At 36.9% G+C, this 26,817-nt stretch overlaps 1 protein-coding gene across 1 annotated transcript in view; it reads right to left on the reverse strand.

Moving 5' to 3' along the window:
- Positions 1-26,817, reverse strand: part of DCLK2 (doublecortin like kinase 2) — an 87,979-nt gene that overhangs the window by 5,163 nt on the left and 55,999 nt on the right. Inside the window, exons 8-16 of the mRNA XM_026087537.1 lie at positions 21,649-21,721; positions 20,272-20,380; positions 17,027-17,084; positions 13,175-13,294; positions 10,880-11,026; positions 5,879-6,012; positions 4,607-4,684; positions 3,160-3,256; positions 1,219-1,299 (exon numbers count right to left, since the gene is read on the reverse strand). Of these exons, the coding sequence (XP_025943322.1) occupies positions 1,219-1,299; positions 3,160-3,256; positions 4,607-4,684; positions 5,879-6,012; positions 10,880-11,026; positions 13,175-13,294; positions 17,027-17,084; positions 20,272-20,380; positions 21,649-21,721 (897 nt within the window). The remainder of the gene's footprint in view (positions 1-1,218; positions 1,300-3,159; positions 3,257-4,606; positions 4,685-5,878; positions 6,013-10,879; positions 11,027-13,174; positions 13,295-17,026; positions 17,085-20,271; positions 20,381-21,648; positions 21,722-26,817) is intronic.

Below are 26,817 nucleotides of genomic sequence, written 5' to 3' on the forward strand. Positions count from 1 at the left end.
AAAAATGAATGCCCTCTGCTAGGTGAGATACAGTTCAGATGGGTTAAGACAAATTACAGAGGAAAGGAGCATAGCAACCATTGTTTCCTGCATGACCTTCTATTTCTTAAAATGCCATGCGACAGTGCATACTTCCAGTCCATTAATCTGACCCATTAAATGTAATGCCACAAGTTTGATCCAGGCATACCTATCATGTTGCAAACAAAAAGCGTAATTGTTATTTGGCTTTACTTACATCAGCATTTTAAATGGCCCACCATGTCCCAGAAGTGTGGAGACAATATACAGCACCATAAACATGTTTGAGAGGAGCATAGAAACACACTCGGTAYAGTTGTCTTCTCTTATTTGAAGGGAACTCCACAGATCTTATTCATTCCCTCTTTTAAAATGAGCATGGAAATAAATATTGACTATTTACATGTAAACCTAATATTAATTAACAATAAACTGATTTTAAATTGATAAGCAGTCATGCACTTCAGCTTTCCCCATTGCTACTGTCAGAAAAGATGAAGCACCTGGCAGGCATCAGCTTAATGTTCATGGCAAAACCACCGTGTTAAGTTACATACTTTATTTGGTTATTTTGTTCTTGTGAAGCTTGGAGTGCTTCAAAAAACCAGGGCATTGTAATTTCTTTTAAGTAGCATTGCAGCAAATAAGATGCCAACATGTACAATAGCTTCTGCATACATATTCTGAGATGACTGTTTTCTGGGCTGAATTTGAAATAATAAAAATGGTGCCCAACTTACATATCTGCCTGTCACGTCATGTTTAAAAAGCAGGCTTCCAGCCACTCCCAGCACCTTCTAATCTTGGTCAGCAGTAATACCTTTCACTCTTATTTCAGAGCACAGAACAGCTGACCATCTCTTCCTGCAGTACATGGGATGAGAAGTATGCCATGCTAGGCTGTGTTTTTCCTGGTAAAATTTTTGCTATAGATTTTCTCCATTCCCTTATTTAAGTAAAGTTTTGACATTTCAGCTTCAACTGCTTCAAGGAATGCTTTCAATACCCATAAAGGATCAGCTGAAGCTTGAATTTCAGACCACTGCTATTCTCTTTTCTGTGGAAATAGAACTAGTGGGTCAATAAACAGAAATGGGTGTAACAGAATTGTATCACTGCTTCTGAGAACTATATTGTAATGGTAATGTTTACAGATTTAATATCAAATTAGAGAAAAGTAAAACATAATTTACTCACTGACACCCAAGGATGGCTTAGGATCTGTGCTGCTGTATATCGGGCTTCAGCATTCACATGTAGCATCAGGCTAATTAACTCCTAAAAAAAGAAGAGTTTGAGGAGAGTGGGGAAGGACATTCAAATGAAAAAGAGATTTTTTTTTTCCCCTTCACTGAGCTCTTCTAGCAGCCACTGTGGAATTTTCCTACAACCTGGGTGGAAAATCAACATGCACTGATACCAGAACTCCAGTGCGACTTCAGTAGGACCAAATATTTGCCCTTTGGGTTTTACGGTATGGTAGACAGTATATGCCATATCAAGTTCCTTACTGTATTCATGTTTCACTAAGTCTTCTGAAACCCTATGAAACGAAAGCGTTCCAAACACCCGCTATAACGTCACAGGTTGTTCTCTGTGTAATCATGCAGGTGACCAGGACTAAAACAAACCTGGGACAGACAAGATCCTCTCCAGGCAGCGTACACGCAGATGATCACAGCGCATTAAGGGCGCAAAACAAGAGGCAAAGGAGCTCTTGCAGTTTTAGAAATTCAAGAAACTGCTTAAATTATTTGAAAGCTATCTATCTTCCTTTATGTGTTGCTCTAGAAGAATAGAGAGACTCATTTCACTAGCTAAGGATTGACTGGTATAGGAATAAGCAGATAGGAAAAAGTGCTTAATTTCAAGTAAATGTTTAAATCCCAACAGATGTTTTACTGGATTGTGGCTTTTGTCACATTTTGGAAGCACTGGAGCAGACGTTCTCAGCTTCACCGAATACTTCCTTGGCCCTTCTCTAAATGGTGTGACTAGGTTGCCTAGAGATACAGTAAACCTTAAAAGGTCATTGATGCAAAGCAGTCAGTAAAGTTTGGATTATACTTTCTTTACATGTTTATTCATTCAAGTTTCTTGCCCTTATGGCAGCAAACCTGCCTGCAACTGGCAACTAATTTATTGATGTACCTCCTGGTTCTACAAGCCTATAGAGACAAACATTTCCCTCTACCAAATGAACAAGTTCCTGTTACTAGAGCTGAATTCCTCCAGTTGAAAATCCTTTTATCACCCCCAAATTGTCAATTTTCGTATTCTTATCAAAGGTATTTCATGGCAATTGTTCATCTCTTCAGTTCCGGAAAACAGCTTTTTCAAATGGATAATTGCATTGGTAACAGAGATTTCTAGAACAGCAAAATTATAGTCTGTGCAAAGTCTGAAGGGAAAGGTTACCTCTCGTACCAAGAATGAGACACACTGGTCTTGTTGTTCAGAACGCAAGTCTGGAAGAGCGACTGATGCCTGGGAAAGCTTGGCAAATGTAACTATTTATTTGCTCTGTTTTCAGGTAACAGCCACTGGGAAACTCAGAGTAATGCAGCTTCTCATTGCCTGGATAACAAACGTTTGTTCTAACCTCCACTTGCTAATGAAAGAGTCCTTGGAAAAATCATTCAGAGGACATTACTGAGTTAACTTGAGAAGTGGGGCTTAACATTTGGAATCTTTATCCTTACAGACTCAATAATTTTAAACACAAAGGGTGTTGATGATAATATAAGAACTATTAGCAATGGCAATCAAGTTGGCTGCGCTTCTTGGAAAGTTTCTTTTAAAAGAGATAGATAGAAGGGAAAATTCAGAGAGACACTTATTTTACAGCTAAAGCATTGAACTTGCTTACTATAACAGTCCATCATTAAGTAAACTGAATAACATGTGATGTTCTCCGGATTCAATCGACATTCTGCTACACTTACTCATTCAGACAATAACATGATGGTAGGGTTGCAAAACCTGTACTTTCATCAAGTACTGTTGAGCTAATTTAAAAGGCAAATTGGAAGAGTGGGTAATAGTCTATTCTGTATCTTCTATTCTGCATCTCCAATAGGGCATAGTCTTTTCAGTGGCTTGTCAGAAACACTTTTCCAGACTAGACAACATCTGTACCTTTGCTGAATCAGTGATGTTATCCCAGTATGGAGAAGGAAATTCCAGCTTCCCAACAAGTATTTGATCAAAGAGGTCTTCCTGAAGGTTGTTTTCACTGTAGAACAGAAGTAATGAGAAAAAAAACATGAGAAAGAAGCTTGTCACACAAGTATTAAATTTAGTTTTCAGATGGAGCAGAAATGATGCCATCATATCAACTATTGTAAATGCATAATTTGTAAGCTTATATAATGGCAGCCCTTTTGAGATGTGTTTGCTATAGTTATGCTGTCAGCAGTGACGAGAACAGAAAAATAATACTGAGGTGAAAGGACTCCCACTGAAATAGAGACTGCACAGCTAACAAGGTGCAGTAACAAGAATAGGAAAGGAGATTCAAAAGTAAGTCACTTGCCTACCTAGCTGTAAAGGATCTGCCACAGAGAATAAATGCTAGGGGGAGGAAATGTAGGGAGATGATACTCTCTAGTGAAATGTAATGAAAATTTACCTCTTGGCTTAGTTTTGCAGCAAACATTAGTTAACCTTGGTTAAAGACCTGATTCTGATTAGTACAGTATGGACATCACCTCTCCCCCCATTCAAAGCAATTGTAATTGGTATAATATATCCCTTGAAACATATTTTTAGTATTAATCATGAACTAACCACATCCAGAAAACAAATACCAGAATTAAATGATAACTTTCCATTAGCAATCATTTATATTGTATTTTCCCCAGAATATTTTTATTCAGTCTCATGATTTTTAGTAAAAACTAACTCTTTTGGTGTAATTATACCTGCATTCAATATCACTTATAAAAATGGACAAACAGCATATGCATGAATACCATAGAAATTAAGATGAGACATCCTTATTAAAAGTGTGCTAATTGCTTCTGATTCCCAAGCAGAAAAATTACTGAGGGGCAAAGCATATGTGACACTGAGTAGCAAGAACCATGTTTACTAACCCAATAATCACATGACAATTATCAAAAAGATTAAGAAGATGATTAAAAACGCATTAAGCAAATTCTATTAATTACCTCAGTTTACCATTAACCTTTCCCCTCAACACTACTAACAGGTGGGCTGCTGTGTCCAAACAGAAACACTAGAGGGCAAAGTATATATGTTTKTTGAATGGAGAAATTCCCCATAGAAGAAAAAAGGAAAAAGAAGTATGCTGTCTCACACCACCATATCCCTGCACACAGCAGCAAGCCAGCTGCTCCCTTAGAAGGGAAAAAAAACCCAAAACCCAAACCTGGTAAGAGGCACAACTGAAGTGAATTAAAAAAGGACAGGAAAAGGTAGAGGTAAAAACACATCAGTCTCTTCGCGTGTTATTTTTTTTCCCCTCCAAAACTCTTTTCCAGGGATATAGGTAAGACTTTGATCTAGCTAGTAAGAATTCGTCTCTTTACTATTTTTCCCTTTGACATATAGGGACACTCACCTGCGAAAAGGTGGAAATCCACACAGCAGTATGTATGTGATCACACCTGCAGCCCAAATATCCACCTTTAAGCCATATCTGAGGAAACAAGACAATGTGTTACTTGTGCTGGAAAATGATCCACTCAAATGCCTGATTGGACTGACATGAATATGTATTGAGAATCTGCTCTCCAGAGTCCTGTGAATAGGCTCAGATTCAAATCAGCAGCAAGGTTCCTAATACAGAGTCACTGATGATAAAAGACAAGGACATGCTTTCCTTTTCCTCCATATTGGAGTTAACTATCTCTAACACTATCGTGTGTTGCTAGGCAACACGAAAGATACCACTTCTCCAGTCTCTTACATGCACGAGTAACAGAGGGATGAAGAACTGCACCTTCCTTTGAAAGCACAGAAATTAAAACCCCGCATGGCAGAAAGTGGTCTTTTTTCCCTATTTTTTTCTATCCCAGAAATTCAAACATTTTATCCAAATCAAAAAAGGCCCAGTTGAAGTCCCCTTTGATGTTTGAGCTCACTACAGCTCTGAAATACTTCTCTGTGTGAAAAACGCAGTGAACAATGGTCAAAACAATGCAAAAAACCTCCCTCTATTGGGAAGACCAAGTTAGGAACGGTCACAGCGAAGACAAGAGTCAGCTGGGATAGAATGGAGATCTAACTCTCTAAATGGAAAGGAGACTTGTGAAGTTGTACCATTTTATAAAATATTTTGTATTTATGCAGTCACCTGATAAATACAGAAAAAAGGGTTTGTTGAATTAAACCAGTGGTTCACAAATAGCTAATCTCACGCAAACAAGATAGCTTCAACGAACATGATCTAATTAGACCTCCTTGGAGGAAGGGGTTAGACTAGGTGACCTCCGGAGTCTCTTCCAACCTAAATTTTTCTGTTTCTAACACACTGTGCTTTGCTGGTCAGAGTTTCTACCCAAGCAGATGGCACTGCTGGTACAATGGGCTCTGAACAGTGAGGTGAGGCAAAGACCACACACCAGTAAGTCCCACTGCACCAGTGCTGGTCCTCTGGGAGATAGTAAGAAGGCAGAGGTGAGGGCAGGGGATCAGGGCGAGTAGGGAAACTGGCCCCTGCAAGGAATTGAATGCTGCCTATTTTTTCATAGGCAGTTAGGTTACAAAAAGATTTAAGACCATCCTATCCTGTTAGAACATTCTAGTTTTTACACTATTAAAAAAAAAAAAAAAAAGGTACCTGCTAAAAATAACCAGTTACAAGACCTATGTCTTAGTTACTCATCCTCACCCTGTCTCTGCGATGATTTCTGGAGCCACGTACGTGGGTGTACCACAAACAGTATATAAAGGTCCTTCAACCACAGTTGCCAGTCCAAAGTCTCCAAGYTTCAAAGACTTGGTTCCATCTGGATATTCACACACCTAGAGTCAGCAAAAGAAAAACAGAATGGGCAGGAGGACTGCATTTTTTTTTTCTTTCATTTGTTTGGAAAATACTCATCACACAGAAAAGGTAGGAGAAAGAGGTAACTTCCACAGCCCTGCATTGTAATTGGTTTGGTCCATGATTCTTGAATGTCTTTTAAACTACACACAGACTTTCAGAGAACCGTTTTCTCTTGGAAAGTTCAGACATGAGTAATCTCAATTTGAGAAGGGAAATACATGAAAACATTTTCATACTATAATCAACTCTGATTCTGGACAGTGTAGTCTTGAAAGCTCCTGAAAAGCCAAGAACTTAAAAATTCTTTAGTTCATATTTTACAACTTACATAAAGAGATGGTTGTATGAGAAATGCTAGGTCACTGTCCAGAGAAACTCAGAGTAACTAACTAACTGCTCAACATGACTGCCATAAATATCCAAAAAAAACGTATTACTCCTTAGGATGAGAATAGGCTCAAGTTAGGCCATGCCTTTGCACTACTGTAAAACCATTGTGTCTAATCTGGCCTACACAGAATGAATCTGGGTTTCTATAGAGGCACCTAGACGGGAACAGGGGTTGGCATGCTATGTTCACAGATTACACTGAATTTTGGCTGAAATACTTATGTTAAAAATTACACTCTGTTCAGCTTCTGACCAAATTCTTTCATTTAGCGATACTTATGCTTGCTAATAAATTCTATGCATGGAGATATCTGCTGTATCTAATATACCTTCCAATTCTATGYAATTTTTCAGAGGCCTAGATAAAGTTACAATGCTAATGTATTTAAGTACTTTGTGATCACTGTATCTCTAGCTATCTATCTAAATAAAATTACCTGCTAGGGAAATACAGCACAAGCTTCCAGAGTCTGTACAACTGCTGAATGGACTGTTTCTCCATCCCAAAACTCAGGCCAATTTTTGAAGGCTGAAATAGTTGTACACCATTTGATGCAGACAGCTTATGGAAGTTTCTTCTTAATTTTTACCTTTTTTTAATGAGTTAAGATGAGCATAAAATATTCAGTAGTCTATTTAAAAAAAAAAAAAGTGTTTATGTAGGAATGGAATGAGCTGTTGCTTAAGTTGCTACAGAAAGCCTACTTTTCTTCCCTCCCCCCAATTAGGTTTAATTCTGTGTTCCATTCACATTCTGTGACTATTTACCAAGGAATCCTAATGTGCTTGTTTTTAGTCATGCAATTAAATATAAGGATATTTATAAGGTCAGAGCTACCAACAGAAACGCTTTGTAACAGGCTAAAAATGGTTGCATTTGTTTTGGACAATACCTATAGATACAACATTTTCCTGCTTTTTTGCACTAGTGGAAAAAATTATGCCAAGCACATAAAAACCTGAGAAAAGTACGTCTGCTGTGCTACTGTTAAGTACAATGAAGAAACTGGGAATAACACTTGTTAGATCATTGATTTTGGCAAAGAAGCAGGAGTCCAGATACCTTATCTGCATCATTTTACAAACACAGTTGTTTGAAAAACCACAAGAAAAGATGCATTTGAAGAAATAATATTTGGAATCAAGCTGGCACTTGACTGACTTACCTTTTCTGATCCTCAGATTTCACAACTGGCAAACGTTCAGTCCTTGTGGATAGCTTCCTGAACCCAATATATGTTTACTCCTATTCATATGTCATATAAATAAATAAAAAGATGGACCACGCTCAATTGAGAACAGCAAGCTATCTGGACAAAGCCTGAAATTCACACCAACTGAATTAACAAGAGGAGTACCAACACTAATGAAAAACCACACTCCTATTCACAAGCTCATCTGCTCTGCCCCAGCTGACAATGTATTATATTATAATTAATATATAAAAATAATATATTATTATACTTGTATGTCATTTTTTTCTGTACCTTGAGGACTAAAGAACTGACTGTGAAATACTTGCATTGGTACGACTTGTTCTAATAAGCAACATACATGATTCAATGTTATTTATTACCTGACAGTGGGACTCTCTCCTTCTGCCTACTTTCTACAATACTAATTCACTAAATGAATGTGAATGAATACTCATTCACCAAAAACAAACGGGAGAGACGAAAGTAACACTAGATTTCAAAACTAAACAGAACACTTCCACTGAAGGAGGAAAGTYAGTCAAATACCAGTAGCTACCCTCCTGAAAAAATCCCCCGAAATAAAAAGAAAAACTGATAAATATAGTCTCAGGCTAAAGACGCTTGTAGATGCCCTTAAAATAACTGAATGTAGCCATGTAACCCGCTCTGAGTAAGATGCAGTGTTGTCAGATGAGCACAGTTGAGATGATTCTTCCCCTCTCCAGTTTGTTCCATGAGAAGGCAACAGATTATTCCCTCTGTGAGAGCATGGCTATGCTGGCTGTTAAATTATGGATTGGGGTTAAGTTTCTGGTTGCTTGCTCTAGGGAAAGAGAAAAATGGTATGGCAATTGCTTGCCAAAGTGCAGCTGGAGCCAGTGTTCAATGAAACTGTCTGCTGGCTATGTAGGTCAGACCATGATTTAGCCTTAAGCAACCAGAGAGAGGAAAAAAAAATACTAGAGTACTGAGCAGTTTTGAGTATATTAAGAAAAATACAATATATTTCAATCAATTGGAGCCTAGAATTTAAAATGTGACTGGCTGTTACAAGCAGATTTGTTTGAAATATCTCATTAACTCAGCATAAATCTAGTCAGTTTGTGCGCTGGATATTTCATAGGCAAATGCTTTCCCTAAGCTTAGTTTTTCAGTTGCAGTTATACTAGAAAAGCTTCAATACAGCAGCGAGAAAGCTGACTGAGAAGTGTCTAGATTTCTGTAAGGACTGCAGTGCGTCCTACCCAGAAGCCCCATAATGAATCTAGCACAGGTTAAGTTGCAGAGCACTGTACTACCATCTTGTTTTGTGTCACTTTGTTGAAGAAAGGCTAATATGATGCAGATTCTAATATAAAGAAAAGTGTTGTAGGACAATGATAGGAAAAATAAAACGAACCACATCAGCAACAAAGGAAATCATAAGGAAACATCCCAAATAATCTTGGTTTGTTCTCACAGTAATTTTTTTTTATGGTTATCATGTTTTAGACAGGATCCAGTTTCTAGAACATAGGACTCTGGCATCTCTAGATTGGCTGGAGTTGTTTGGCTTCTTCAAGCAATTGAATACCACTAAGAATACCTTCCCTCCTTCCCGGGTATAAATTCCTACCATTAATGGAAACATTTGTCCTCCCTGATACAGCTCCTCCATATGTGCTATTATTGGCATAAGTTATGTTTTTGAATACATGACTGGTAAAGAAAATGCAAGTCCAGCAGCTGGATGATCCTGTTCGAAAGAATTAATTACGTCCAAGTATAGGTAGCAATTGATGGGAATTATTTACATTTCCATGCGATACTAGTATTTTATCTTAACATGCATGCAACTATCAATCACAGTGAGTGAGACTTGCATCTGTTGAGTAATTTCTTTAGGCTTTCTAGGAATAAAGAACAATTGTGCCTATTTATACTTGATTTAGTTACTAGTGAGAGCTTAAAATGTCTTCAGACTGGCTGTGTTTGAAGATGCACTGATAAGAAGCCAAATTTCACCTTCATTTTCTTTAGGTGCCATGTTGTTTTGACTATATTTTCCAAGAGAAAAAATAACCCCACACCTCCTTTTGCTAATGAATTGCTTGATTTAGAATTTATAATATTTTAGACATTCTATGTACTTTAAAAATTGGCGACATAAGTACAAAACTAGAATACTGCCACCATGTAAGAAGCCACCATATGAGAAATGTGTGAAACGATCATTAAGAAGCCAGAACAATTCCTATAACTACTCTTAATGGAAAATATATGCATTCATACAAACAATTTTTTCCTCAAAAACAATCTTATTTATTTAAGGGCTTTTTTAAACTGCTAAAGGCTGTCACCGGAATTAGTTGTGAAAGAATTTGACCATTCTTTGGAAAATATTTTCAGCTTATAGCCCTATCTTTGTAATAGTTCAAAATCTAGGATACGCCATGACTCCCACTCTAGATGCAACCTCATTAAGCCATTAACAGGATTGACAAACACCAGAGGGCTTTAAGAAAAGCCCATCAAGTGTTGATGAAAGCTACTAGCATTGCTGATGACAGTAGCTCTAGTGAGGCAGATTATGGTCCCAGGTGCTCTCTGCACTGCACATACTATCTAATACTCAATATGTAATACCTAAGTATCACCTCTGTGTATAAGCAAGATGAGTACCCTGTTTCTATTCTGTGTACTGTACCCTAAGCAATTCCCAAATCAGACTTCATGATAATTCTTGTCAGCAGACACACAGTTATTTTATGTCTCTACTGAGAACACAGTATAGTCCCTCAGAATGGAATAAATGTATGTATAGAGTTCATGGCTAGGATACTGGTAAGTCAGCCATCAGAAAGATGTCTTGCTATTAGGGGGAAAGGGGAAAAAAAAACATCCCACAACACTGCTTAAGATAACTGTATGATCTTGAAAACAAATGGCATGCAGCCTACGTTCTCTCCCACATGCAAACTAGCATAATTAACTGAGATGGCTTTAAAATTCATTGTTTTGTGAGACAATATTCCTGCTTATCCAAATGGTAACCAATCAAAATGTTAATAAAGGTAGGTCTAAGGATAGGTTTGAGCACAGCTCATGTGGTTTATGGTGATTGCTATCTCATGGAAGAAGATTTATTTTGCACATACTTATTCTAAATTAATATTCCTGCTGGTCCCTGCTCAGGTTCTTGACATTTATATACAAGCATTTGCATTAATGGGAATAAAGAAAGAGGAAAAAATATTAGAAAGCAAATGGGACATACCAGGAGATTTTCTGGCTTGATGTCTCTGTGCACAATGTTGAGGCTGTGAAGGTATTTTAGTGCACTGGCTAGATTGTAGACCATTGCACTCCCATCTCGCTCTGTATATTTTGTAGAAGAAGTGATAGCATCAAATAGATCTCCTCCCTAAAGTAATGGGAAGATAATAGATCACTACAGGAAAAATAATTAAGATGCTTAAGATGTTTTAGAAAAAGCCACATAAACAACAGGCATGCTCAGAAGTCTGTTAAACACCTGGAAAGAAATGAGCATTCACTTCAAAACAATAGCTGTATTTGGGAAGGATGACCTCATCACCAAGATACTAGATTGGGAATTGGGTCATCTATGTTAAATTCTCAACAGTATTCCAGGCTTCTTATGCCTGAGTTTGGGCAAATCACAGATCTTCTACTCTGGCCTTAATTTCATTCTGCTGATTGGAAACACTCAGTTATTCCATCTCTCCACCTCTGATTTGTGTTATGCAGAGGTACATGCACATAGTTTCCCTTTTCCTCTTCTTATCAGTACAATACCTTGGTATAGCATAAAACAGCCCCTGATTTAAGTAAAGCCTAATGTAACACAAATCAGCTTAAATAATGAAAATCCTAATGTAACACAAATATTCAGTAATTGTAACAAACTGTAAATTAGAAACACTGCAAATATTGCAAAAATACCAAATACATACAGCTGAGTGGGACCAACATAATAGCATTACATTCCAATGTGCAGAACCCATATTCTGAGTGTGACAGTAATGCGGTATCTGTTTGGGACACCCTATAGCTCCTGGGATACATAGTAACATATCAACTAATTACTGGTACAGCATTTCCAGTCATTGCAGCAAATTTTAAAACATGGGTGTCCCTATGATGGTTACCCTGGATACATCTGTAGGAAGGATTTGCCTGGGCTGTGGGTGGCATTCCAAGCATTTCAGTATACATGGAAGAGAGGCAGCAATTCAGGAAATACGTGCCAAAAGGTGTCTTAGGAACAGAAAAGTCTCTACTATATAAAACTAACTTCTAGAAAGAAAGAAAAATGGATGGTTTTACAGAAATGATTAATTCAACAACTACAGATTTTCTGTAGGTTTTTTTTGTTGTTGTTGTTTGTTTGTTTTTTTTACCAAGCTGGCAACCATTCTAGAGGGGATTCTTGAATCTAACAATGTTTCAGACAGAGATACAAAGTTAAATGATTACTAAAGTGATACAGTAATTTGTATCTGATATGCTGATCAAGTCTATGCACAGTATGGCTGTATATGTACATATAGAACACAGACAAGAGAGAGGGTGCTACTAAAACGTGATACCCCTTGGGTTTTTGATTCACAAGGTGTCCTCTGCATTTTTGTGATTTTACCTGCTCTGCTGAAAACTTGCATTTCAAGTAATTAGACAATCAAGATGTCATTGAGACTTTTGTCAGTCAAAAGTTTCCGGATGTTTTAGAGTTCTTATACATCTCCTTGTACACCATGATAGCAGGTGTATTTTGAATTTAAAAACGGTGCATTTTATTCAGTATCACATTTACCAGGTTTTTCCTTTACAATATTAACTGTCAAATCTCTGCTGCTTTTCTGTTGTAATATGTGTAAAAGCACCATAGTTTATTTAAGGGGTTTGCAGCAGAGGTTTTCAAAGATGATTTTAACGATGTCATCGGTTTAATCATTTTCAGGCAGGGTCAGTGTCATGGACAGTAAATGGGAGATTGAGATTTCTTCTCTCTGTATATCCATGATAGTGTCATCTGCTTTTTGGCCAATATGAAATAAGGGGAGTGAAGGTCTGATTAAGCAAAAGAGGAGACCTTTTCTTTATTTTTAAGTTTTGATAGAACCTAATCATTTGTGTTTAAATTATTCATATACCTACAGTCTACTAAGATACATTCATTAAGGAGTTTTTGCCTTTAAATGAAAATGATTAAGCAAAGATATTGGTGAAATAAATGCAAGTGTTCTTTCCATACATTCACGTAACTATTAGTCCCCCTCACAATGTAAATATGATATAAAAAAACCCTATCCACTTTCTAGACTGTACATATACTCTACAAAATTATCTAAAATCTGTGTGCGAATAGTCTAATTACAACTGAGACACATGAATGCCATTAACATTGTCATTAATTGACGAGAGTATTTGCATGACTAAAACCGGAGGCTGTCACTGAATCTTACCTGATCATGTCTCCCAAGACCTTAATGTTCCCAGATTCTTCTCAGATTTCAAACCAACACAGACAGAACTTCCTTAATCTTACCTTGACCAGCTCCATCACCAGGTAGAGTTCTGCTGGGGTGTCCATTTCCTCTATCAGCATAATGATATTTGGATGCTTCACTCGACGCAGAATAGACACTTCATTTTCAATCAGGTGTTCCTGTCCCATAAAAAGAGAGGAAGCTTATTTGAGTAGACATGAAATTTGAATAGATATGAAATTCCCAATTCATTTTGCCTTTGACCAGCTTTTCAGTGAGCACCCTTTTTGCTGTGTTATTTATACAGTAGAGGGCTATTGTGAAATGATACATTTTAACTTGTATTTTAGCCCAACTGTACTTCATCACTGACCAAATTTAATTTAAAATACCATATTCTCACACATACAACCCATGGGCTATCTCCAAAGAAAACCCCAAACAAAACAGCAATTCAGGAAGTGCAGGTTGTATTTTTATGTGGGTAATATAAGGGGATTACTGTAACCTACCACCCCCATCAAAAGTTAACGTGTTCTTGATCCTCTCCAGCCTTCACCTCTCATTTAGTTTAGGTTACTCAAGGACACAGATTACATAAGATTTATTTCCAATGACTGACACTTTTAAAAAAGGATGTGGATTATATGCAGGAAAAGTATGGTAACTGTTTTAGTGACGAATTTCATTGTTTGTTTGTTTTTTTAATATATATAATACATATATTATATATATATAAATATATAATAAATCTCTGTGTGTGTGTGTGTATGCATATATATTTTTTTCAGATTTACAATCTGCATATTTATCAACCCAATTAAGTCATTCTGGCTCTAACAGCTTTAATTACAGGGATCTGAGTTTAATATCCCCGTCTCCATACTTTTGAGAGGGCAAATGGGTTTCAAGAACAAATTCATTTCAGAATATTTTGTTTTCTAGAATATCTTCCCACTTGCTTAACACTGGAGAGTGAAGAAAGTTACATGCCCCTTTCAGGCACTGGAAGAATGATTTGCATTTTCTTTTATAAAATATTTGAACAGAGATACTGCATTTAGGTTCACTGCAAAATAAGCAACATTCCCTGCATAAAGCAAAATTTCCTTACATTTTGGCAGATAATAAATCACCTCACTGGAGTTTGAACTTGTTTATGTTTAACACACTAATTAGTAGCATGCACTTCATGCATTTGTGAGCAGAGCACTAGAAGTAGGTGTGATTCTCTGTATATAGACAAGCGACCAAAGATCTTATGCTACTTCACCTTCTATTTCCTGCGTTATTTAGGGAATGCCCTTTTTTTTTTTTTTTTTTTTTTGGTCAAAGCTGATTTTATGTGGTATGTAACTCAGAAATCGCATGCCATGTGTGCACTTAATTTTATGAGAGTATGGTGCGCCATATATCGGTTAAATAGTCACACCTTTGAAACTCAATCTGAAAGTGCATCAATTGTCATTCTGAACAAACATATGTCTGCTCCAAGCAAACATGCTCTGGAGAAAAGAAAAACAAACACGAAGCAATTTTGTTAAGCACAATGCTGCATATCATCTACAGACAAAAGGGAACAGCCACAGCATACTAAGCCTTATGACACAAAGCCTGTAAATTCAAACTAGAGTTAAGAGCCCAAGCAAAAACTAGAATCTTATTATACCTCTTTCTGCTTAAAGAGATAACATATTCAATTTAACACATCCATTAATTCTGACCAAGACACAACAGCTATATTGGTACTTTTGTCTTTTCACTCAAATAACTAAATTGTTAATTGTTTTACATTAAACTCAGGCATAAGTAATGCTTATTTAAAATAATAATAATAATGTTTGTTTAAAATAGGTTCCAAAATGATGCTGAGCTGCTGTTTTGACACCCGACCTCAAACTGCTGACTGGTGTGTAGTTAGTTCTTTTCAGTCATCTCACCATTCTTGCTATATTTTATCATTTAAAAATATTAATTTTTTCAAACTTACTATAACATCCTCCTGGATAGTGCAATATAGCTTTTAGTGTACGTTCATAAGATTTATTTACATGGAAATTAATGTATAATTAATGCTTATGCTGCTTGTTGAAAATATAGTAGTCATATATTAGTTATTTTCTTTGCTGGAATTCTTCCTGGACTGTTCTGCCACTGCCCTAATAGGTGTAAACATCTTCCTAGCAACAGTCCTCTGCTTGTACACACACATGCATCCATATGTGGCCATACAGACACAGGTCCTTTCAATCAGACAAGTATGCATCTATGGGTTTTTATGGTTTTTTTGTTTGTTTTAAAGCATCAAGAATGATACATAGAAAATATGTCTAAACTCTACTGTTTAAAATGGATTGTCTATCTCTGAACCATTACAATTTATGATATTTAAGGAAGCTGCTCAGAAAAATAATAGAAAAGCATTTAAAGTGGAAAGCAGTATACACTACCCAAAAGTTTTCTTTTGGGGGAAACATACTGGCTAATCCTTCCTGCAGACAAAGAAACTGCAACATTTTAATCTCGAAAAGGCAATTATAGCACTGTTTTTCTTGTGTTTTTTAAGATGCATTTTTAAAATTCCTTTCTAAATTCTCCCTTAAATAAACCGATAAAATATGAGATAACGGCGGGGGGGGGGAGGGGGACACTCATCTCCTAGCACTAATGCACAACTTAAAATCTACACAGATAAAATATTTCTGTTTCAGGATCTGTACCTAAAGCAAGTCATTATAGCAGGTAGTGCATTGGCATACTGTAATACACAGCTCCTTACCATACAAAGAAAGTCATTCAGACCTCCCATGTCTTCCTACAAGATCACATTTAGCATCTTGACCTCTGAATTACACTGCAGAGCAGTTACACTTTTTGTCAGTGAAATAGAGTATCTTTGAATTAAAACCCTGACTTGGTCTCAAAGCTGCCTCCAAAATCATTTCAGTGCAATCATTTGCATAAAATATGGGGTGTCTGCATCAAAAAGAGTGCATCTTTTCTGTCATCCTTGAGCGAATAGCCTGTATTTCCTACTTTCAAAGAAAAGTCTTCAAATCCAGAGTTCGATTGCTACTGACTGCTGTGCCCTCAGTGTTCCTTTAGCTAACCTCAACCATGATCCATTGTTTCCCAAGTCCCTCAAGAGCATTTTGTTTTCAAGGTATTATAAAGCAGTGAAAATAGAAGTATTTTATTTGTTGCTAGCTATTCCAGATGCTTTTGAACACTTAGGCTGGTTTTTTTTCTTTGTTTTTTAAAACTCTGTACTTGGGAGGAGAGGGAAGAGTTCTGTGATGCTCTAGGACATGTGCTTCAGTTATTTAACATGTTCTTGTGTTGCAGAGGAGTAGGACAATTTTTATTTGTTGAGCTTATATTAAAAATACAGTTTAAGGAATTCTTTCATTATGGAATCTTTGTACTAAAGGATGGTGAAACTAGACAAACAGAAAGAAATAGCTGAGAAAATCTCTTTCCAACCAAATCTGTGTTCTGTGTACCAAAGGATCATGCCCACTCATAAAAGGATAAAAATTAGAGGCAGAAAGGGATGGATGTTATATAAACACACCCATAGCTGCAAATTTCCTTTCTCAAATTTTACAGATGAAAATCATTATGCTATTCTTTGGCAGTTTCTCTTTTTTCTTCATTTTGGACAAGTATTAGCATTTTCTTTGTTAGTCCAATAAAGTAGATGACAATTTTTTTTTGTTTTTTATTCTATTATCTAGCAGACTAACACTTACTACTTTTATTATCTGCTTTTTGGGTGGAATCACCCCGTTAAAACAGATATTTTTCAAAACAGTCCAAAAACCCAAACATACCCACCACTTATGACTAATCAGCAGTTACTAGTGCTGTTTCTGCTATTTTTCTGGTTGTAGTATATTGTCGTACATTACCTTTCCACAGCATTTAGCCTTGTCTATGATCTTCAGAGCAAACTCCTTTCCTGTGGATCTAACAAGAAAAATATGAGAATTATTAGTTAATCAAAAACCGATCAACAATTTGTGGCGCTATCTGTAAAAATATATGTCATCATAATAGAATGCCTTGACCCCTGGGGATTGCTGACAGAAAACTCACAGATCTGGCTTGATTTTGCTTTTCCTTTTCTCAGCAACATTTGTGCCTGCTGTTGCCCTGACTACCACAAGCTAGAGCACTTTGTGTATTAATCCCCAGCTCCAGCTGCAATTCATTCTTCTGTGACCAAGCTCCAGCTCTCTGCCACTTCTTTAATGCAAGATGCAAAATTTGTCTTGAGTGTTCCACTCAGCTTTGTTCAACTGGTAGGCTCTAAAGATAAAATCATATACATTATATGTAAGTGAGCAGCAGAAGGAAGACTGATACCCTAGTGGAAAAATTCAGCAGGATTCAGTAGAGCTAAAACCCAATGGTTCATCAGAGACTAGTCTAAAATCCTACAGAATTTATTAGGTGCTGAGATCCCTTTGTATTTTGCTCACTTTTTTTTTTTTTTTTTTTAACTGTTCTATGGAACTTACAGCAGTATCTAAAGTACTATGACATTTAAAGGGGTGGTTATAAAAGGTAGAAAGGGATGACTGTTTTCAGTAAATGCTATAAGACTCTCCCAGAAAGAGCTCTCATTTGCTTTTTGTCCCTTTAAGCAATACAAATGTTCTCCATTTTTCCAGAAGGGAAGAAAATGAGAGGGGGAAAAAGATAACACAAATGAATTGCCTTAAAAAAAAAAGGCATTGTTTCTTATATTAATGATGAGTTAAGAAAAACAAGAAAATGCCATTAAGTGCTATTACTACTATTATTTTGTATTGCGTTAGTACTTAGAGACTCCAGTGTGCGTAAGAGCACCACTACTACATGTATAATAAAAACACCAGAGGCTGTTACAAAAGCAAAAATCAGGGTATGTTATTAAGCTTAAAGGTTAATTTTCACTATCCTTTTTTGCATTAGATACAGCTAATCAAAATTAATATCTCACAAAAAAGGTTCTGAATCAATGTCTCACATAAAAACTATTCATTATTGAAAACCTGCAGTAGAGAATCTCTGCTCTGGAAGTGCAGCTGTGTCTGCTACGTTGTCATAGTTACAACCCAACCCTGTCTTTAGATTGACATGTTATCTAAACAATATCTGTGAAATGCTATATCTTCTTATATTCTAGACCTGATGTAAAATCTACTATGAACACAGCGTAAAATTCAGAATTGCAGTTTATGTGTTATACCCACATTAAGTGCATTATCTGAAAGCCTGCAAATAACTAATCAGCAAACCCCACTTAGGGAACCTTCAGCATTTATGTCATGCAGAAAGAGGAGTTAACATTCACAAAGCTAACTCATTAACCGCCCTCAAATGCCTCCTGCAAATCTCCTTTACTATAGCACCTACCAAGAAAGCTGGACAGCAGCCACGCAATTTGTGTGCTGATATCACTGCCTATCATACTGACCAGTATTGTCTTATGGTTTCTGGTATTTTGTTTAGCTGTTTGTATCCATCTGTTGAATCATGTCTTTATAGAGAGACATATAGACCACCCTTTGCTACAGAAACCGCCCTATTTCTTTTGGTATATAATGGGACCCGGGGTCTACCACTAGGACTTCTAAGCACTATAGTAATAGAAATGAAGTATAATTATTAAGAGGAAATAAAAGACAAGCATTTATAGCTGGCATTTCCTCCATGAGGAGAAATACTAGCTTAAACCTGCAGGTGAAACAGAAACTTGTTTGGGGAAGTAATAGTAGCATACTCAGAATATTTAGCCACTTTTTTCTGTAATGGTACTGTGCTCATCTATTAACTTTAGGAGGTGCTCCCTCAGTCTTTATTCCTTACTACATTAACCTTAGATTCTTATACTTCACATTCTCAAAAAGGTATTAACAAGAATTATCATCACCTGTTACAAGCCAGAAGGGAATATTAGGTGAGAACATTCCAAGTTTTATATACCTCCTGCCAATATAATTCTTGGCAATTGGATAGAAATAAAGTACATCAAGAAACAATTCTCTTGAGAAAACCCAAAAATGGCTGCAGAAAGTTATAGAGCATAAGATCCACACACGTATGGTTCAATATAGAGGCCAGCAGGCTCAGTCTCAGTTCCAGCCCTTTTGGACATTTGTCTGGATGACTCTGGAAAAGTATTTATGAAAGACAGATGATCTAGTAAGATTGTAATGACATGTTTCCATTCATAATTATCCTTCCTTTCTTTTAGAGGAAACTAGAAGAAAAGAATCAACCAGAGAAACTGTTCCTGTAACCTCTACAGTTTTTACAGACATTTGCTGAATTTGCCCCAGTCATTGTATACAAGGCAGAGATTCCTCATAATATTTAGGACAGTGACATAACTTTTAGTTTGATGAAGATAGTACGAGGTGGTTCTAAGAAATACACTGACAAACTGAGAGTCAACTCATCTGTTACGTTTGCACTAGCGGTGAGGTGTGACACAAAGCTGGTGGAAGAAGAGCAGTAATACAGCACCGGCCTATCCTGCCCACCCCCGGGAAGTCATGCACAAGAATATTTCACAGCCTGGAATACTGAAGGGCTGATTTGAAAAGTCTCTGGCTACTCACCGCATGTTTCCTCACAGGGCAAGGCAGGAAAAGCGAGTCAGTATCACACAGGCTAACTGCCACAGACTCCATGCCTTTAAGAATGCTTTGCTCACTGCATATCGGATGCTGTGCAAAATCACCTAAGCAGTAGGCCTTTAGGGGTACCATAGCAGCAGAACTGCTGGGGTAGGCAGGGTCTCTCTGAGAGATTACATAGCCACCATATAAAATTCCTTGCCAACCATACGCATCTCCCTTGTGGTGTAAGGCAGTTTCCTGAAGAGCTGTGGGGTTTCTTCAAGAGCTTCCATTAGAAGGTGATACCTCCTTGTTTTTTGGGATAAAAAGCCATATTCCTCTGCTGCTCTCATATTCCTTTGCTGGAATAACACATAGGAAGATTTGTGTGTTTCACCATGCCTCATTCTCTCAGAATGTAAGCAATATCTTTGCAACTGTTCTTTGCTTTCATCTAATCACATCTTCTATGCAGTTATGCTAACGCACAGGGGTTTATCCAGTAAAACAAATAGCTAACAGCACTGAACATCTTCCTTGCTCACCGTTCTATGCATTCCTTTACTACAGCAAAATTGCCATCACCAATCACCTTTCCCACTTTGTATTTCTCGAGAATGGTAGATGACCCTGAGCACTTGTTTCCATTCACACCTGCAAAAAAAAGCAAGGTCAATAATGCAAGCTGAAGAGAAGTGTCAGAAGCATGTAATGTATCCTCCATAGACTCCACAGATACAAAACAAACAGTCCTAAATACAAAACAGAATTTAAATGCAAGTTGTTTTCCTCACAGCTTATTCCCTTCTTGTTACCTCAAACATAAGAAAGAACAAGATACGACTAATCAGAATTGTTCAACCTTTTAACATACAGGTCAAATATTACTATTATTTGTGTTGACATATTCTAAAAGTAATGAATGCAGATAGATCAAGTCCTTAGTCCAAATATTCCTAAACTCAAGATACCTTTTTTGAAATATCTCCTGGATGCTTTTTCCATACGCAACAAAGCAAAAATCAAATAAGATTCATCTATAATGTATGTAAAAGAACCAAAATGTCATGTAAAATATACTTTTCTTTAACTAATAAAGAACATAATTCAGTCCAACTGTTTTTTCCTCTTTACTTAGCCTATGCCAGGCTCTACAACTGCTATGTCCAATCAGCTCCTAGATGTTTTTTAATTTCTTCTAATGAAGCAATAAAAACATTCACCAAGGGATTAAGAAACATAGTTCCTACATCACATATTCCATGAACAGTCAGGAAGATGAAAGATGATACCAAAAAATTTAAATTGATATAAGGAGAATTTAAGAGTGATTCAGAGGCACCAAGTCTTTAAGAATTGTTTCTGGAAAGCATCAAAGGTTTTATCTGCTGAATTTCTTCAAGTTCCCTTAGCTGCTGCTGAAACAGCAAATACAAATAAGTTTGACACCTACTTATTTTAGTATTTTTAAAATAAAAATACACTTAAAGTAAATAAATCAATAAAAAATTAACATTGCTTCAACAAACTAAGGAATGAAATGTTACGGTTAAGTAAGACCAGTTGACGTGCTGCTAGGAGGAAGACTCCACTTCCAATCCAGTCACAACACATTTCTGGTTATATTTTGCAGGTCATGTTCATAATCACTCAAATTCGCAATGGTGATTACTGAAGAGCAGGTCGACTCATGTGCTAATACTTGACAAAAAAGAAAAAAATATATAATTTCCTAGCTTTAATGCCTTGATGTAGCAAACAAAATAAGTTTTTCCAAGATATGGTTGCCAATAAAGCATCAGTCATTTCAGAACAAAAATTGTTTTGGAGTTGTCAGAAATTATCTAACATTGCTAAACCAACTCTCATTTACGCATAAACAAAGCTTTTGCAAGGACTGGTAGCAATTGTTAGTGTCCTACCTTCAGGACTCTGGCAATGCAATGATTCAGGTGCACCATTCACATTGGAAGAAGATCCACCATGTGCAGGGAGCTATGGAAGTACATAAGATCTTGTTATTTCTGATGACAAAGTAACCACAAGAACGAACCAGGGAGAAATTTAGAGAAAATAACAGGAACATTACCAAAAAAAAAAAGAACCCTCAAACCCCCAACACTAAAAACCCATGCAGAGAGTCAGTTTGCTTTTCCCCTCCCATCTTGTTCTTGTTCTCTCACAGTTCACCATCATTATAGTATATCATTGTCATTTGCACCAACTGAAGATCCAGCCCTGATATTCCTATTTACATATGTAGTTTAACAGATTTCAGCAAGCCTGTTACAGCAAAGAAAATTCCCTCCAGCTGCACAAAGTCCCATCTGAAAACTAAAGAGCCAGTGCATGTGAAGGCAACATTTCCTCCTCCTTCTATTTAACAAAATCATTACTCTTTGCACACTGGATAATACACATTTTCACCTCCAAGCCAGTGATTCAGACCCAGAGACAGTCACCACCAGACACCTATTCGGGGCCAATGCAGCAAACAGGTGGTCTCGTGCTTTATTCTAAAACATCTGCTTCACAGTTGGTGCTGTTTCATGTTTCCTTAACTGAACCCAGTCAATATATGCTCTCTTCAGTTTAGCACTGAAGCATGGTAAGAAGGTAGCATAGAAATGCCTGCATGGCCCTACTAGTTTACATTTAAAAAAAAGAATGTTGGCATAGGCGACCTGGCACATCTATGATAGTCAAATTCACTTTATAATTTAGCACTCTATAGGTTATTACAGATGTGAAGATTTAGGACATCTACAAGCACTTCAGATATCTGATATGCATCCAGACATAGATCCAATTTTAGTAACTGTGTCACTGCATAAAAATATTTAAATAATTTAAATAATATTTAAATAATTTTGGAGGATGAAGTCCAAAAAAGGCTACTTTTGCTGCACTAACACCTTCATTGGTAATCAGTCTGAATCTTCGCAATTCTGCTTAAAGTTCTTTTGTCACACTGCCCAGGGGACATACACAGCAATCATTTTTTTTTATTTTAAAAAGGGGTTGAGACATGAATGAATGCAACAAACAGTAAAACACAGCGGATGTGTACTGTGTTTTATAAGCTCTCCCATTACAGTTTAAGCATAGGGATGCTCTGTTAAATTAAAATATATTTTAGATCATTCCCTCTCCTCTACATAATACTTCTGGCTGTTCTGTGAAGTTCCACATCTTGTTTTCTTCATGGGCTATTACAGTAGTTCTCACCACTCACCACATAAAGGATTAAAATGCTTTTCTGCCTTAAGCTCAGTATCTGCTGAGATGGCTTTGCATGACACGAGGAATGCAAATGCAGCATTTTCCATTTTAGCTGACATTGTCTGGTTACACTGCAGAATATTTTAAATCATTAACACTATTGTCAAGGAAAGAACTGAACTGACAGATAGGGATATTATCTAAAGGCTCATGAAATGCTGATGAATGCTTAAGTTTCTAGTGGCAGCTGAGTGGTCAAATCAGCTAAAGGTACAGTAACTAGAAGCCATACAACTTAATTTTGCAGAGCCACAAAACCAATGCTGTTTACCAGCATTTGCCATAGAAGTGGCATCAAACAGCAGCCAGGCAGCTACGACTTTCTGCTAATCACTTAAAACCAGGCTATGCTAATGCTGCTGTCTGAGCAATCTCTTTATTTAACAAGGACCAGGAACGAGGACATCTGGATTAAAAGACATTGAAGTAAACTTGTGAGTCATTTTTAATCTGTCAGTCACATTTTCTTCAAGCATAAAATGAGGATAACAGTCCTGACCTGCTGTGTCACTGGGTGGGAATCCTCAGAATAAATCACTGCAAAGCATTAGTCATCAACAAGAAATATTAGTCATGTGTTTTGGGTTTTGAGTGAGTGACAATACATGGGAATATCTAGCCCGCACTTCCAATTTCCTTCATCCTTGTAATCAGGTCACAGCATGACTGGATAAATTCCTTCTTACCATAATACTTATAAGGAGGAACAAACAGGAACAGGAGAAAAAAAATAAGAGGAATAGGAACAAGAAAAAGATCTAATACTGCTGTTGTGGCTGCGTTACTAGATCAGAGCCTGAGACTGCAGGTTTAACCTTAGCTCTGCTGCTAATTTACCACAACTCTAGACGCGAGTCCAAACCCACTCCATAACAGAGGTTCCCTGCAGTGTGGGAGCTGTGGGTCCTTGTCTCAGTTCCTCAGCAGCAAAACCAGTCTAGTCTTTCTTTACTTCATCAGATCACAGTAGAAGTGAACTCTCTAATGTCTATGAGTGCTTGACTAGTCAGAAACAGTGGGAAAGAGGTAAAAGTGGATAGTGACACAGCAATGTCTAGGTAAACACTTACAGAGTGATCAGCATTTGCCTTTTTTTTTTTTAAAAATCCAATGAACACAAGAGAATAGTCATGAGAAAACTACCCAGAATTAGAGATTATTATTAATAAAGTCATTTTCTAATCATCATTTATCTACTCAGTGACATGTAATAAATTAGAATATCTAGCACTGTTGGTATCCCAATAGCTGTAGGTATTTTGAAACTGAAGTAAAAATTTTGGATGTTCAAGCAGACTGAGTGTTTCACTAGTCATTCTGTGGGTATTAAGGAGAAAAGAATACATATTGCTTTGATACTACTCTAGTAAATATGGAGTGAATCACACTGCAAATCAGATTTTTCAATAATTCCTCCTCATGTATTCAAGTCCACACAGCTCTACTGCTCTCTTCCAATAGTTCTTCCCTTACACATGACAAATTTGAAGTGCAGAAGACTTAAATCTACCCTCTTGCCTCTATGCGCAACTGCCAGAAAACTCAAGCCTGAGGCAGAATTTGATTCTTGGTTTTTAGAAGCTCAGAGTAATTTAGAGCAGCAATGTCTCTTCAGCAGTTTGAATAAACCAATCACCTTAGAACATAGATGCTACTGGCCAAGAACATCTTACACTAACCGTCACTCCTGTTGCATTTAAACAATATGCACTGCAGAATATTGCAATCATTGCCTTTATTTCCCTCAGGTTGTTTCCCACAGACAATCTGTGTTTTGACAGCACATCCAGAGCCAAATGCACAATGCAACACAGTTCTTAGAGATCCTGAGAATATCGCAGTGAACACACAGTTCTTAAGCTAGCTGCGAATTGTTTTACGGCCTAATTACAAATGTAAAATGTCTCAAGTCCTGCAYAGAAAAACAACTGTCTAACTATTTCAGCTTCTTCAGACAGATGTGTGCTGAACTGATTTTTCTGTGGAAGAGTAATCATTTTTCCAGGTTCACAGAAACATTTAACACACTGTTTTGTACATGACATTATTTTATAAAGAGTGACTGTGCCTTGAGACACTAGGTTCACCAACGGGACACGTGGTTTTGTGAGAAACACTCACACTAGATATGCCATACCCACAAGTTTAAAACATTCTTTAATACCCAATGTTCTAACTGCACCTTGACATATGAACTTAGCCAAAAGTATTTAGCATTCTTCCCTTCCTCCCTACTTAAAGTCAAGCCTATTAAAAACTCTCATTCTAACTAGCTCTGGTTCCTAAGTGTGCAAAACTATCTTCAAACCTATTTAAAGGAATTAAATTCTTTTATAGTAAAACAGGTTTCTAGAATCCTCTCAAGCTGTATCATTTGATATATCAAGCTATATCATCCATATCATACAAGTTACTACTTGCATTTTAAAAGGTTTGAAACAAAAATAGTGCAAAGAAACTATGCTCTACAGAGAAAATCTAAATTCTGTATGACTAATATCAAGTCTGTCCACAGGAAAATCCCCCTGTACAAAATGTGTTTAATGACCCACTAAACTATTACGACTTCATTCACTGTAAAGCTTCTATTTCTAACATATAAGAGAAAAATATCCAACACTGCAGTGTGGGATTCTTTTTTTAAAATCTGAAGTATCCAATGTATATCATGCCAGACAGCTGCATCCTGACAGATACTGTGTGTCTTGGGTTTTCTCCTTTTAAGTTAATAATAAAAACTGAAAACATACAGAAAGATCAAACAAAAACCATAAAACCCTTTAAACCAGTACAGAATCCAAGAGCATGAACTGAAATGGGCACACAAATGTAAGGTGTTGTTTAAATAGTACGGAGAGAGTGGCCCAAGTGTCACTTAAAATCTGGTTCAGAGTCCAAGTCTCTGATTTGGGAATGAAAAAGCAGAATCTTGACAGTCTTCATTTTAATTAAGTTATATCAACTGGTCAGTAGCAAAAATTTTTTAATAAATCTTTTGAGTCAAAATGGTACAATATAGCTGAAAAAAAGTAAACCTAGTGCTTGTATTTAAAATATAAATGTGGAAGGAGATAAGAAGGTAATTCCAGATAACTACACATCTGGTGGAATTTTATTTTTTGCATCATGAGGGTGTGAGGAAGGATTTATGGATATAATTCCATATTCTCTCTAAGTGGAATGCTATCTTATGCGACAAAACTCTGTCCAGGATTGGGTTAATTGCCCATGACACAAATATTGGTTTAAATGTTTTGGGTTGTTGTCGTATTGAAGGGAATAACTGATCTCTTGGCAGTTATATGTGATGGTGCTTTCTACGGCACTTGCTTTTCTGTACCATTATAGCTTCCCACCTGAAGGTTCCCCTGTGTCTGTCCTTTTTGCATGCTTGGATAGAAAAGGATGACTTTTGTCATCAGATTGCCAGGCATATAAAAGTCCTGTACAAACGGTCATGTTCAAACAATTACTGGACATCAGTCAGACCTGTTATGGTTGCACAGCACCTGCATACTATGACTGAGGTACACTAAGTCTGCTGTCCTTGTGCTCCAGCGCATTCATAATGTGCTAAACAGGCTCTGAACTGTATGGTACGTAAGTACATGTATCTGTGTGCATGTGCACACTCAACCCTTTCTGGGAAATTCCAGGCAGAAATATGGGACGCCATGCAAACATTATTGTTATTATTTTGAGGTCCTGCAATACCCTCAAAGTGCACCTAGCCAAACTGAGAACAAGTCTGTCTAATATTGTTAACTTTTCCTCCAGTTCTGTTTTGGCATTGCTGGGATAATCTTTCA

The sequence above is a fragment of the Apteryx rowi genome, unplaced genomic scaffold (genome assembly GCF_003343035.1).
Source record: "Apteryx rowi isolate R43461 unplaced genomic scaffold, aptRow1 scaffold_72, whole genome shotgun sequence".
NCBI classification, from domain to species: domain Eukaryota; kingdom Metazoa; phylum Chordata; class Aves; order Apterygiformes; family Apterygidae; genus Apteryx; species Apteryx rowi.